General features: G+C 43.1%; 1 protein-coding gene across 1 annotated transcript in view; it reads right to left on the bottom strand.

Annotated features, from left to right (window-relative positions):
* Positions 1–2099: 2099 nt before the first annotated feature.
* The window catches only part of TXLNB (taxilin beta), a 44001-nt gene continuing 30517 nt past the window's right edge, over positions 2100–15583 (bottom strand). The window contains exon 10 of the mRNA XM_038130801.1: positions 2100–14572. Coding sequence (XP_037986729.1) covers positions 13763–14572 — 810 coding nt within the window. The 3' untranslated portion in view covers positions 2100–13762. The remainder of the gene's footprint in view (positions 14573–15583) is intronic.

Here is a 15583-nt window from a genome sequence, read left to right as displayed (position 1 = left end):
TACAATGGAGCTTCGTTGTTGTTTTGAAGATTGTTGTGCTGCAGGAGTCATGGTGGGGTGTGTGTGATGTGTCACCTTGCCAAACTGAAGTCCTGTTCACTTTGTTGATGTCAGAAATGCTCCTTCTGTAGCACAGACAGTCCTGCAGGAGCAGTTTCAGGAATGCCCGTCTGCCGTGTCAGCTGCTGCCTGTGGGGCTGAGTGGAGGACAGAGTGCTGAATCCTTCACTTCTGGTGGAGCCTGTTAATGGAAAAGTACCCTGTGATGCCTGTGAGATATCAGAAGAGCTTCTGGAGGGGAGAGCACAACAGGATAGCTCCTCGGGCAGAAGGGCTTCCCACGTTATGACAGAACACTTCATCTCTGAAACCCAGCTGCAAATCTTTGCTTCCTGTCTAAGGTTTCTCAGTAGTCTTAACTAATCATGAAATCATCCATTTTAGCAAACCTTGCACCATATGCTCATAGCATGATTTTTCAGCCTTTATGTATTACTACAGAGATGTTCAGGAAGGATGCAAGGCTATCTGAACATACGAAAGGTAAAGCAAATATTTCTGGGAGGGAAGGAGTGCCACAGTTCAGGAGGTATGAGGTGGGATTTGGAGATTTGGAAACACTCTCTAAAGAGCCCACTTTAGCTGTGCAGGTTTAATTTTGGAAGCAGATGCTGCGGCTGGTTTGAATAACCTTGAAACTGACAACCTGCATGTTAATTGTGAAAAGCCTTCTGGATAACTGCTGCTTAAAATACGAGTATCTGCACATGGGATGGGAATGTAAATAAACTGGTATCAGCTAAATTGCAAGTGACTGCAGTGATTCCATATTGGTATTTTGCTGAAGGGTCTTAGGTCATGGTTTAAGCCGTAAGCCAATGTGAGAAAACTAAATGAGAACTAATGTTTTGTAGGGACTGTTCGCCTGGCATAATTACTGCAGTCTTTGGTACTGAGCACTAAACTGCAGAATTTCAGGTTTGATCTGCTGTGTTATTGTGTTGCTAAAAGAAATGGAGTAGCATTGTGAGAGTGTAGAGGAAGGAAAAAGTCACGGAAATAGAAAGATTTTCAAGCCAGTACATGATACAGTATGTAGTTTAAATAGGGGTGGCACAGGCAGATGGGGTTAAGAGCATGCCTGGACTAATTTTCCTCTTGAAGGCATCCCTCATTGTGTCAGAGGAGGGGAATGCACTATTCAGGCTGCATATATGTGTGGGTGTGTGCACCTAAAATACATGCCCAGGTTTCTCACAGATACGTTTGTATTTGATTTCTATTCTGACAGTATTCTGTGAAGCAATTTCTGTTTGTTCTGAACCTGACCATATAAAACAAAACTGCTGCTGCTGCAGTATTTTAGGTACATGAATATTTTTTGGCCTTAAATACATCTGTTAGTCACTGAGCTTCCTGCACGTTTGCTTTTCATTCAGTAATGTCCAGGTCCAGCCAAGATCACTGCGCTGTGGAGAGAAGCTAAAGCAGCTGGTCTAGCTCCTTAATCCACAGACCACCTGATCTGAAACTCACATGGGGTAGTTTGCAGAGCCATACCAGCTGTGGTGGCATCCAGGAGGGACTCTCCAGTCATGTTTCAAGAAGATATTTTCTCCTTCCTCACATGAAGAAAATACTTTCCTTCTTGTACCTTTCCTAGTGTACCTCCCTGATGTGCTGTATATTCAAGAGTTTGCATTCAGCTCCATCATATAATGCCACCCTGGAGCTACTCCCTTTTGTTAAACATGCACTGTACTTGTGTTCTTGTGAGAAAAACGCTGTGCAGATCACATCCATCTTACAGTTCTGTGTCCCATTTTCCTGGCTACATACTCATTTCATAGGCAGCTGAAAAAAGTAAAAGGCTATGGCTGAATCTTTTCAAAACAAATTCTCCCTGATTATCCAGACGGAGCTACAGAATAACAAATCAATGTTGCCTTTGTGTGATGCCTGCATGACTCTTACTAATACGAGAGTCATAACTGTGGAATCGAGTCTGTGGACATGGAAGATAATCCAGCCATAGTATCAAGGGACCTTAATGTATATTGCCAATTGCCAAATACTTCAGCTTTTCCCCCTTAATTTTCTTTTTTTTTTTTTCAGTGCCTGAGCTTATAAATGAATCTGGCTCCAACTGAAGTAATAGTTTGTGTTTGCAATGTGATTAATGTAGGCTCAGTTTAATTGCCTGAGACTTGTTCTGAGAAACATCCCTGCTAGCTGATTACTTCTTTAATGTTTGCAAACCTCCCAATCCCCATATGACAACCTGATCCTTTTGTATTTATATATTTAGGAAGCATCATTCTATTGGCACAAGACACAAGTACTAGCTGAGGATACTTGGTGCCTCTGAGCCAAGCTCTTCCTTTTCCATGTATTTTGTAAGACCTGGAGGCAGGCAGCACCTCTTGAGGTCAGAAGTGAGGAAGACTGAGAAACTGAATCAGAATCTAAAATCAATATTTTAGGTAACGAAGGAATGTTTTCTTTAAAGCTTTGTTTAAGTGATTGTTATGGTTACAAGCCCTGTAACATGGATATTCCAGTTATACAAATAATTGAATTTAGCCTGCTTTTAAATCTCTGTTCTGCCAAAGAATATATTGAACTGTGTGGAAGTCTCTCCTTGCCATTGGTCAGCCTCTCCGTTTGGTGCAGTCATGGCTAGTTTGGCTGCCAGGTTGGTGGCAAAAGGGGATCAGGCTGCAGACCTCGGCATACAGCCAGGTGGAACATGGAAACCAAATGGTTGGGAGCACAGTAACACACAAAGTGTAATCCACTGCTTGAGGCAGTGCAGCAGCCAGGTTGGTTGGAGTAAAAAGTGCTAAGTAAGGGCCATTTCCAGACATAAGTTTTATGGCAATTCTTCCTTTTGATTTTGTATTCAGTTCCTCACTTAAAATTTGGCAATGCTTGTGCCTTGTTGAATTTAACTTCCTCTGCCTCTGGCTGGAAGAGCCCCTGTTCCTTACCTCTGCTGTCCCACCCATGCTGGAGTTGAAGGGATGCTCACAGCTGGGGGGATCATGGACCTGGCTCCTTGCAGACCCACTTACCTGGCTCTGTGCACCTTAGTGCTTGCAGGTATAAGATGTAGTGCAGGGAGTTGGAAGCCTTGGAGAGGGCCAGCGTGGACATGGCTGAGCTGAATTGTTTTGCTTTTGCATTCTGCCTCCGACATCTCTAATATGCTTGTGATCTTCTGAGAACTATTTATCTAAAAGACTGTCATGGAAAAGCAATGCAAAAAGCAGCAGCACTTAGCCGCCCCTGTTGCTACGTGTCAGTGATGTGACACCTGTTACACAGGGAACCCATAGCATCATGAGCCTGCTCAAGTTCCCTGCACCACGCAGGTGGAGAGGGTCTGGAGAGGGTCCTTGCTTTGTTAGTCATGCACTCGGAAGATGGGTGGGAGCACGCTGTCACTACCATGGTGTGTGTGACTGCTCAGTGCTCATGGAGAGGGGGCGGCCCAGCTCCGCAGCAGGTGGAGCAGGATTGCCCACCCACCTTTCTGCTCTGTGGGAAGATCCTAATAGAAGCAGGTTTCAGCAGCTGCCTGTTTGTGGCTAGGAAAAGTGAGAAATGAGTAGCTTGCAGCAGATCTAGAAGCCAAGACAGGATTTTGGCATGTAGTTGTCCTCTGTCTCCTGGAGGAGAGGACAGTGAAAGTCTGTGAAAATGGGGTTGTGCCTGTTTATGCCAGATTTGTACTAGTGCTTTGGATAATTGATGGACACCAGAACTTCAGAGTACAGGTATTGCTGAGAACAAGCACTGTACAAATTAGCCTAGTCATGTGTTTGGCAGATCTCTCATTAGCAAGGAATTCTTAATAAGAATTATAGTATTAATGAGGGTTTATCTGCTAAATCCCTTTCACAGGAAGAAAAGAATCAGAAATCTGACTCAAACGGTAAGGTGGGGACATTTGGCTGAAGGCATGAAAGAGGTGATGGGAGAACTAACATTGCAGTTCCTCTCTGGATTGTGTACAGCAGAGCAGGGCTGGAGGGAGAGACATTCTGACTCAACAAACTGGGGGAGAGGTGGAATTAGCACTTTGGTGAAGACTAAGAGAGCTTCACTCAAGCTGTTTGATGACTCATTTCGTTTATTCGCAATATAAAGTTTAGTTGGTGAGAAACTGCATTCAGATACAAAGGGTCTGTCTTGTCATTAAGGTCACTAGAGCTGGTGGGAGTCACCACCCATAGCACTGGTCACAGCCCAATGCAAAGACACTGTGGGATGGGAGTTTGTGTGTTGCAGTCAGCTTTTGATAAGGATGGTGTCTGCATGCTGGCACTTGCAGTGTTGTCCTGGCCTTACTGGAGTTCTGTTATTTGTGTAGATTTTGATGGGCTTCATGTCTGGCCTCTGATGAAAATGTGCTGCAGGAGAGGAGTGCTGGAGGGCCCAGCCCTGCTCTGCTCCTGGGTTAGAGCAAGGCTGCCCTGTTGTCCCATGGCCACTCAGCTGCCACCTCGGCACAAGCACACACCTACACGTAAAGCAGCCGGACTTTCTAGTTCAGATTACTGCTGAATCCTCTCCTCCCTCTGTGCTCAGCTGCTGAGTAGTGGAAATGTAGTTCTGTGAGGTAAGCCAGAGAGAGTAAGCCAAGTTTTAAACTACATGTGTATAATCTTCAGAAAAAATACTGTGTAATGGTGAACTTTCATTTTCTTCTGATTATTTTGATGGCTGCCAAGGCACGATAAATGTGCATGTGGGAACTTACACTGGCTTGACCGTGTCAATTTGAAAATGTACAGGACCCAGAAATGTCAGTATCTCACCTTTGGAAACCTGTAGTGTGGCAGCGAGGTCCCCAAAATAAGTGTGACTTTCCTTTGCAGTACTGTTGCTCCCTCTGACTGCTGCAGGTGCACACTGCAGCGGCACAGGGGAAAATATTTCAGACAGGCTTCTTTGAGTCCTGGAGTCAGTAGTGCTAGGGCACAGACCATATGAGAGCTTCATCATATTGACTTAACCTTGCCTCTGTCGTTTGAGAGCAAGCTGATGCCTCACAAGTCCTTGCAGTTACGTAGTTCATCAGCCGTGACTGTTAGCTAAGTTGTTTCAGCAGTTTTTAAAATAAAAGTACACATCCAACAGGCTTCAAAAGGGTTATCACACGTATATTGTTCAGACTTTGGTGGTTGGAGAACCTCTGGGAGATGCCCTGTAGGGTATGCTTCTGTTTAATATACTTAAAATGATCTGGATGCAGCAGTTGAGTGCCCCGTGTGCAGGTTTGCTGATAGTACTCAACTGGGAGGTGCTGATGACTGTGGAGGGAGTAGAGGCCTTGCAGAGGGATCTAGATAGATTGGAGTACTGGGCAATGATTCATGGGATGAAATTCAACAAATCCAAATGCTGGATTCTGCGCCTGGGACAGAGTAACATCAGGTACAAGTATAAATTGGGAGAGTCAGGAGAACAGCTGTGCCGAGAGGGATCTGGCACAGCAGCTGGTGGGCAGCAGCTCAGTGTTGGTTAGCAGTGTGTGCCCAGATAGCCAGGAGGGCAAACTGTACCCTGGGGTGCATCAGACACAGCATCACCAGCCTCATCTTGAGCACTGTGAGCAGTTCTGGAGCCCACAAGTTAAGGAGGATGTGAAGGTCCTTGAGTGCATCCAGAGGAGGGCAACAAAGCTGGTGGAAGGGCTGGAAGGCATGTCCTGGGAAGAGTGGAGGAGGACTTTGGGCTTGTCTAGTTTGCAGAAAAAGAGGCTGAATTTTTGACCTTGTTGCTCTCTGTAGCTGCCTGGGGAGGGGACATGGAGAGGGAGGTGCTGATCTCTTCTCACTGGAATCCAGTGACAGGATGCACAGGAATGGTTCAAAAATGCAACAGAGACTGGGTATTAGAAAGCTTTTTTTTTAGCAATAGGGTGGTCAAACTCTGGAACAAGCTTCCTAGAGGAGTGCTTGATGGCACAAGACTGTCAGTATCTAAGAGGCATTTGGACAGTGCTGTTAACAAAGTGCTTTAATTTTTCATCATCTCTGAAGTGGCCAGGCAGTTAGGCTAGATGATCATTGTAGGTCCCTTCCAACTGAACTGTTCTATTCCATGCTATTCTACTCTAGTCTAAAGTGGCTTCTCAGTAACAGGATGGTGCGACAAGATAAAATGTCTTTACAAAACTGACTTAAGCTTCTTAACCTTTAAGGATTAGAAAAGACTTTTGCTTGTTTTGCTTTCTCTGTTTGAACATAGCACATGTGGGTGTGCTTTAACTAAGTGCTTGTGCTGCTGCATTTTTCTTCTTCTTGATCCTTGTAACATTTTGCTTGGCAAGCAGGAACAGTATGTGTGGAAAGTTCATACACCTGTGTAAATGTTATTGTTAACAATTACTGCTCTGCTGAGGACTCAGAAAGTTTTGACAAAACCTCAGGAGAGAAACTATCAAGCACAGGAGCCTGAGCCTATGGGAATTAGTGCTTAAGTAGCTGTTGCTGTGCCACTCATCTGGTGGGAGCTGCAACCACAGAGGGATGAGGATTTTGCATTCCCAATGGACCTGGATGAACCCACCTGTTGGCCAACAGTTTTTTCTCTGCTCATCTGGCGCAGCTGCCTACAGAGTCATCCCTTGAGCAAAGCCAATTCAAAATGATTTGATTTGCTTGAGCATTTTTATAACAATCTAAAGCTGCCTGAGGCATTTTCACCAGGTTGGGCTAGAAAATGATCACGTGAGCTGCCATGCTGGAAAAATAGTTGAGGGTTTCCACTGTGATGGAGTTCATGGTGAAGTACTGGGAAGACTAGTGTATGAATGGGGAGTGGTGGCTGCTTTACTTGGATAGCAGCAGTGTGAACAGGCAGGGACTGCACTGCTGCAGTTAAACATCTACATGGGTTCTCTTGCTATGGAATGAGAATGTGCCGTGCCATCTCAAGGGCGGGTTTTGTCCAGCTTGGAGGAGGTTCAGAGGGAATCTTAAACTAATGATGGGAGGCTCTAGAGAAGACAGTCATGCATAATGGCAAGGAGAGAGGCCAAGGACATGGGCTGCACCAAGGAAGATTAGGTAGAAGGAAAAAAAATTCACTGTGAAGAAAAATCAAATACGGGAGCAAGTATCCAGAGACATGCAGTCTCTATCCCTGGAAATACTCAAAACTGACAGGACCTGAGCACCCTGATGTAGTTTCAAAATTGATCCTGCTTCCCTTAGGAAGGGGAGGTGATCTCTAAAGTTCCCTACCAATATAAGATATTACATGGTTATAACTTTTAATGGCATCTTAAATTAGATGAAAGCAATTAGTCTTACTGTAGAGTAAATGTTACTTGCACTCAAAATAATTCACAACCACATTCACTACCCATATTTTACATGCAGCAATATGGGGCAGAAAGGTCATTCACTTGTGTGAGATGTCTCTCAAGAGCAGAGATCATAGTGCAAAATTTGCAGGGGTTCCAGGTGCACCACCACCTGGTGTCTGCATTCTATGCCTCCCCCTGTTATCCGCTGGTACCTGTGGGATTCTCCAGGGTGCAGCAAGAAACCCAGGTCCTTTCTGGAGTAGAAGGGCACCAAGCAGAGCAGCAGTGTCCCTGCAGCTGTGTTGTTGCAAGGCTTACACCACTAAAATGTCTCACTACAGCTCTGCAGGTCTGTAACAAAACAACTGCATCATTCGATATGTTACATTACTACATAATGAGGATGTCAGTATGGTATCTGTCAATTCACCCGTAACTGTGGCTTAAGCTGTGCTTCATTAAGAATCTTTATTGTTATGTGTGTAACAGAGACATAGATAACAGCAAACATAATAAACTAAAGATATGGAAGTCCTGGGTGGGTTGTCAGCTGCTGTTCTGCAGGCACAAGGTCACTGTGATCTTTTACAGAAGGAGAAGTTCAATCTTCTTTTATCCTAGCTTTGTCTGGAATGGGGTTAATTTTCTTCCTAGTAGCTGGTACAATGCTGTGTTTTGGATTCAGTATAAAATAATGTTTATATAAACTGATGCTTTAGTTTTTGCTCTCTAGGTCTTGTTCTAAGTCAAGGAATCTTCAGGTTTCCATGCTCTGTCAGCGAGCAAATGCACAAGAAGACAGGAGGGAACATGCCCAGGACAGCTGACACAAACTGTCCAAAGGATTATTTCACACCACAGAGTGAAATGTGCAGTATATGAACTGTGGGGAGTTGGCCAGGAGCTGCTGATTGCTGCTCAGGGACAGGCTGGGCATCAGTCAGTGGATGGTGAGCAACTGAATTGTGCATCACTCATCTTTCTTCGGTTTTATTCCTCTCTCACTCTTTGTTATATCCTATTTCATTGCTATTATTATTATTATTGTTGTATTTTAATCTATTTCAGTTGTTAAACTTCTTATCTCAGTCCATGTGTTTTACCTTTTCTGATTTTCCTCTCCATCCCTCTGTGGAGATGAGGGTAGTGAAGGGGTGGTTACGTGGTATTTAATTGCCAGCTGGGGCTAAACCATGACACCTTTCTGAGGAGCCAGCTGAACTTACCATGCTGTTGTGAACCATGCTTGTAAACTGCAGTTATTTTCATCTAAGGTGTTATGGGTGTAGTTCATGATGCAGAAAATGCCAGATGAGATAAATGGATTGACCAAGGCAAGTGCAGAGATCTGCTGCTAAGACATCTCTCATGGTGGCAGGTCCATCTCTTTCCAACTCTGTGTCAAGCTGCTTTTTCTGTTATCAAGACTTTTCTGAAACGCCTTTCTAGCTGTGCAGAATAGCACCAGTTAGAGGTGTGGGTTTGTGCAATGGTCTGGCAGTCTAGCAATGGTCTAGAAGCACAAACTTAAAATCAAAACTGTCTTCAGTTGATGTAATTCAAATGTGACCTTGGATTTTAGGAGGTAACACTGCATTACCAACCCACAAATAGAGGCTGCTTCTAGTAAAAATGACACGGACTTCTTCACTGTTTCTCTTCTTTCTGTGGAAAAAAAAGCCTCTTTTTTTGGACATTACATTCAGCCTCCAGTGTAACAGAAGCAGAGTCTTGTGTTCTGAGATGCTGTGGTCTATAAACTTTGATTTAATAACATTTTGTAAGAAGAGAAGAGAAAAGGGAGAAACTCAGTACATGCGTACTGCTGAGTCATTTTGCCAATTAGCCTCTACCACAGCGACTGGGAGCAGAGATGTGATCCTTGAAGTTTGAGTGATCACCCTGCTGCTGGCACTTGACCTGTTCTCCTGTATGAGATCCCAGGTGTCTGTATGGAAGTGTGAGAGCTTTCTTTGTGTGCAGAAGATGTAACACACAGTTCCAAAGGCTGCAGCTGGTCATTACCGATGTGCATTGGATATTGTGTCTTCCCTGTCTTTTGTGTGGGGGTCAGACTGAGATTTAAAATACAACTTTCCAAATTCTGTACTTGGTCCAGGAGATGGCTGTTAAAATAGTCAATGGAAAGGCTGCCATTAACTCTGAGAACAGCATTATACTCCAGAGTTAACATCCAAATGTGTGGATTTCTTTATGAACAAAGGATGGGTGGAGTTCAATTAGCAGTTATGGTGACCAGAATTGAGGTCATGTTTCCCTAGATACCATCAGAACAAAAACCCAGTGGGATCACTGCAATGAGCTGATTTAAAATTAGCTCTTCTTGGTGATTGTGGTGGTGTATTTTTAACCTGAATTGTTTGAGTGACCCAATTCAAATGCAGCCATGCACACTGGTGAGGGCAGTGGGTGCAGCATTTGAGTGGGAGTGATGCCTTGAATGGGGGCACAGGGGGCAAGATGTAACTCACATTTCTGCCAGAGATGGCATTTTATTTTTATTTCTCTGGAAACTGGTGGGAAACACATGAGAAGAGATAGCATAATGACTAGCAGCACTTGACACTTGGAGCTTAAAGGTTCTTTTCTGTATAGGATTGGCTGTGACACTGGAGGTGTGTTCAGCTTGCAACTTTGTTTTTCAGAACCAGAACTAGCTGGCAGTGTGCAGGCTGAAGCTTTCCAGTTCAGCCATAGGCCACGTGGACCACCTAACCTGAGAAAACAGAAATTCCAGAAACCAAATGAATGTCAGCAGATGCTGATTTTAAAAAAGCTATTGCTTCTTAGCTATTCAAAGCTATTGCTTCTTAGTAAGGAAGAAATAGCTGCCATCACCACCTCTCCTCACCCTCAAATCTGTGCCTGGTGATAAGGGAATAATTGTGTGAATTAAAAGCAAGACTGAAGGCGGCAACCACAGAACACACCAGGGCTGATGAGACTGCCAGATCAGAATAATGACGATAACAATGAACACCAGGGAAGCAGGTCTCACTGCCACCTGCTGCCTCTAAATGAGTGTTGAAACCCACAGAAGTGTGGGTTTGTCCTTTGAGTGCAGAGGCACGTGAGGAAGTGCAGCAGAGCTGTTGTGCAGACTGCCATCCCAAAGGCTTTTCACAAGGATACTGTGCATGGTCAGTTTTATATTGGGTGCCAGTGGAAGAAAAGAGCAAGGGAGTCCAGGAATTTATGTTGAAGAAGAATGAGAGAATCTAGGTTAGAACACAGAAATCTGTGATGGTGATTTAATCTTCCAGTCTGATGCAGTGGATGATAAAGAGATGCTTGGTTAAATTTTACAGATTTTCCACTTCTACTGAGGGTACTTCAGCTTTCCACAGCTCTACAGGCCATGAGATTACACATAAACCATCTCCATAGTTTGACTCTAAATACTCTATGCAGCTTGGGATCAGCCAGAATTTTCCCTACAAGTCTCATCTCTTGTAAACACATGAAGCCAAATCCTGAAGCTAAAAGCTATGGAGGTCACTCTCCTGTGCTTTTAGTACTGTATGTGTGCATACATACTTAGGAAACTGCTGGGATAACATACAGTTGATACATGAGAAAGGAAGAGAAGCAACAGGCATGTGAGAGAAACCCATAGTAACAGGAGCTGCGAGTATTTGAGTGTTAGAATTTTGCAGTGTTAGAATTTCAAGGGCAAAAATGAGGAAGGTGGAATAGAGTGGGAGTAATTTTCCCAGAAGGCTGTGTATTTATTCATGAGGAATGATGCTGTAAGAATAAATCATAACTATGTAGGAAGTTTTTATCTGCAGGATCCTTGTCTCCCTGCTTGCTGAAGCTGGAAGGTATGAGACATGAATTACATAATTAAAGATGTGACCATAATGATTATGTAAAATGGAACCGACCTAAAGTTGCAAGACCATTATTATTGCATTAAATATTTGAATGTATAAGAAAACATCAACAACTGAAGGCTATTTGAAGAAAAAGAAGGGCGTATTTAAAGAAAAAGAAGTTGGTTTCATGCAGGTGGTTACTAAAATGGCAACAGAATCAAACAAGATCAAGAATTAAAACCCCCAAAACCTTAACAAGGATATAATTTGCATTAATTTTAAAAGTCACCCTGATAACAAACAAAACTTGTAACAGAAACTATATTTCTACCAACTTAAGTCAATGGAAACTAAAAGAAGTGTATCAGGTGAGTATAACTTTTTATCTTAGGATACAGATTTGTTATAGAATAATGTTTTGACAGGCACATAACTGGCTTGGTTTTCAGAGATGGTCATTCACTTAGGGCTTTGAATCTGAATATTTGATGGAATTCATGTTGCCTAATTTAGATATCTAACAATAGACATATTAAATTTAAATTAGTTGTCTTAGGCTGGCTCTAGCATCTGAAGAGAAGGATCATCTTCAGAGAGAAAGTAATTCCTTCTGACTTGGATGCCAGTCTTATCATGGGATAACTTGTCCTCAAAAGATGCTTTTCCTTCTCCACTGTTTATAAAAGGAGCTTAAGATAACTAAGACTCAAATTATCTACTTTCACATGATTAAAGACATGAGATAAATCCTGTCGGTCTTGTTATCTAACATAAGGCATTCACAATTGAAAACTGTAGTCATGATAGCTACAGGCCATATCCAAACACACTTTTGTAGTTTATGCTCTGTATACTCCAAGGGTCAGCTCTGTAACCTAGCAGTTTACAGACATATTTAAGCAGGGTATGGACCATGTTGGCAGTAAGCAAGGATTCAAACCCCCTTTTTGGAGGGTGATATGCTGGAAGGACTCTGTGGCCATTGTTTCCCACAGTGTGTCAAAGATGACATCTTTCCTCTTGGCTCACATGTATTTCAGCTTTGGCTTGAAAGAGTCGCTTTGTCTTTGGGGTCTTCTTGGGATTTGTCTATAAACATGGATTTCTTTGATTGTAAGATTTCCCTTTCCAACCTCTAAACATCTTGTTTAATTGCCTTTTTCAAATTCTTAAGCTATCCAGCTAAGACTCTGAAAGGCCTGGATGGAATTCAGAGGAAGGAGATGAGAAACAAGGAATGTCCCCCAGGATTATTTTAACCTTCTTTCAAAAAGCCTACTCTCCTTGCTTGAGACTGTAGAGCTGTCTGGGTAGGTATCCTCTCTTGCCTCCTTCCTTCTTCATCTCTGTTCTTGGCACCAGAATAAACCAGTTTCTGACAAGGTGGCTACATCATTAAGCAATAGCTGTTGGCAGACAGATGGGAAGAGCTGGTTAGACAAGAAAGGGGATGGGAATGTATCCAGCCCCTGGAGGTGTCTGTGAGAGGGATTTCTGCTTTCCTGGTTCCTCTTTGCTTCTGGCTTATTGACTTGTGCTCTGCTTCCAGAATGGGGTGACAGGTGAGTCCTCATCCTTCTCTGGGAGCATGTGCACATGCAGCAGTGCCAGGAGGAAGCTGTAGTTCATGTGGCTGTAACTGGGAGGGACAGCACCATCCAGAAGCATGATCTCAAGATTATTCTTCTGTATTCTTCTGGAATACATCCTGGTACCTTCCACTCTGCTTTCTGCTCCTTGCCTAGAAACTGGGATCTGCAACCAACTTCAGAACTTCTAACCTTGTTTGTGAGCTGGAAACAGGCATGATCCCCACTGTCAGTCTTGTGATTCCAAATAGTAGGATAATGTAGTTTTCTGTTGGATGTAGAAAGAGAATTGTGACCCCTACCTTGGGAATTGCCATCAATTTGGAAATTGCTGTTTTCAATTATTTTATGTGAATCTAGAAAAGATCTTTTCCCTTTACCTGTAGTTCTGTTGAAAACAAAACCTATTCTAGAATACTGAGCAGAAAAGACCAATGGAAGGTAAGGCTGAAAGCTTGTGGGTGTTTAGGTTACAGTGCTGAGTGGTCATTTCCTTGCCCAAAAATTCACCTCTGGTTGTTGCACCACTCCTTGGATATGGCTGACCACATTTATGGTTTCACTATTTTAGTTTGTAATTACAGATTCCTTTCACCTCATTTATTAAAATCACAGTGTGTCCAAGTAGGTCACCTTTTATGCAATGTCAAAATAAATAGTTAGAATTAATTGACTCTTTAAATATATGCATGAGAATTGCATTGCTTTTTGAAACATGGAAGTGCAACACTAAAATTATTTTCCTGAATGAGATGACTCATCATGCCTGGGAAAAAGAGATCCTGTGATTTCATTGTATTTCCATGTCATTAAGAAAGTATTATACTTCAAGCACATGAAGGACTGCAAAATTTGCAGACCCATTATTACTGGATAGTGGTAGCAAAGAGAAGCGCATTACATTTGCATACAAATACATGAGTGTGTTTTAGGAACCAATTTTTGTATCTTAAAAAAAAAAGAAAAAGGTATCCATTTAGAGGACAAAGCAGAGCTCTGGACACATGGTGTCTTCAATCCACTGCTTCCATGTCTGTGTCCCCTGTTTGCTTCCCAGACTGACCCTGGACAGATCTATTTGCTGGGTCATCCACACATTCTGCAGCTTTTGGTAGACCCTGAATGGGTACTGGCATATTCCCAAGGGAGATGGGTGTATTTTGTGTGGGGGTTGGCATGCTTTCAGGGTTTGCTGGCATGCTTTCAGTGGGTATTGGCATATTCCCAGTGGATACAAGCACGCTTTCAGGAGGCATTGGCACACTTTCTGTGGGTGCTGGCACCCTGTCTGGAAGTGAGGGTGTGCTTTTGGTGGGCTCTGACACGTTGTCAGTGGGTGCTGTCATACTTTCAGTGGGTGCTGGTGTGTTTTCAGTGGGTGTTGGTGTGCTCCTGCTGGACTGCTCACAGTTTTTCCCAGACTCTGAATGTGGAGTGAGAGGAGCAGGAGGTTCTGGCACCAGGATGGCATTACATGTTTGAGTGTCACAGGTTTCTGGATTGCTGCTGTTGCCTGGGAGGGACTCCTCTGCCTTGTGGGACACCCTGAAAGCTTCAGCCAGCTGCTTCAGCATCCTCTTGTCACTCTCATGCAGCTCAATGCTTGCCTGCTCAGAGGGGGAAGGGGTTGTTTTAGTATCATCTTCTTCGTCATCTTCTTCTTCTTCTTCTAAGAGGCCATTTCCATTCACCTCTTCTGGGAACTGTGCTTGCTTTATTTTTTTGTACAGTTCATTTCTCTCTTCCTGCAGAGCACGGCAGAGGTTCTCTAGTCTCTGGATTTTCAGCATGAAGCACTCATATTCCTTGGACCTCATGGCTTTCTGTAGTCAAAGACATCAGGCAAAGGTACAGGCTCAGTTTGGGTGCATGCAATTCATTAGTGGAACTGGCAATTAGGAAATTATTTGAGCAGCCTTCAGAGGATGCTGCCAGGTGGCTGGCTTTCACCAACTGCTCTTCAATAACTATGGTGTTTTGGACCACAGCTTCAAAGGAAATTCATCCCTGTAACTACAATGTATTAACATTCTGGATAAATATTCAGATCAATTTCACTCAAGTATATTTGCAGGAATACCTGCTGATGATCTGGAGAGATGGAAAAGCATAGTGGATGTCCATACAGATAAGCAAGCAAAAGCCTGCTTAGACTTTTAGTTGGTGTGGGTGTGAATTTGGAGGCAAACAAGCTGCTTTATTTTTTTTTTTTTTGTTTATCTTGCTTCTGGGCTCTGTAAGAGCATCCTGAATTGGAACATTTTCTACACCCAGTGAGGAAACAAGAGATACAGAAATCCATAAAAATAGAAATAGCAATAGCACAGAGCTACAAAGCTAACCAGAAAGATCTGGTCCAAGTTCAGCTTATGTTTGGGGTGAAACTTCAGGCAGCCTCTTATCTTCTTTGAATGAGTTCCAATGTGCTTATGAACTTCCTTTGCAATGCCCCTGGGACAGCACATTTATAAGTATGGTGAGACACAGTACTTGCTTTTGACTCTTAGAGTCTGACTACACAGGAAGTTAATGAAAGGCATGGTTTTAAAGTTCATTAGCTAGAACACATTAATTCCCTGGGTGGATGCTCTTATGCAGAAAGTAGCATGAAGTGAACTAATGCCAATTTGCTTCTATGGGAGAGCATTGAGAATCACCCATTTTTAGAGCACTTAAAATTCAGAGTTACATAATTCAGTTTCTCATGGATGTAGTGGATGCCTGCACAATCTAAAAGCCCTACCAGCTGGGATTGTCTTTTTCTCTCTAAAGACATCCAATTATCAAGGTAGCTTGAAAGAAAGACCCTTAGATTCAAGAAGAAATTTTTCACT

Source organism: Motacilla alba, chromosome 3 (assembly GCF_015832195.1).
Source record: "Motacilla alba alba isolate MOTALB_02 chromosome 3, Motacilla_alba_V1.0_pri, whole genome shotgun sequence".
NCBI lineage: Eukaryota > Metazoa > Chordata > Aves > Passeriformes > Motacillidae > Motacilla > Motacilla alba.
The sequence above is the reverse complement of the archived record's forward strand: the minus strand, read 5'-3'. Positions and strand labels throughout refer to the sequence as shown.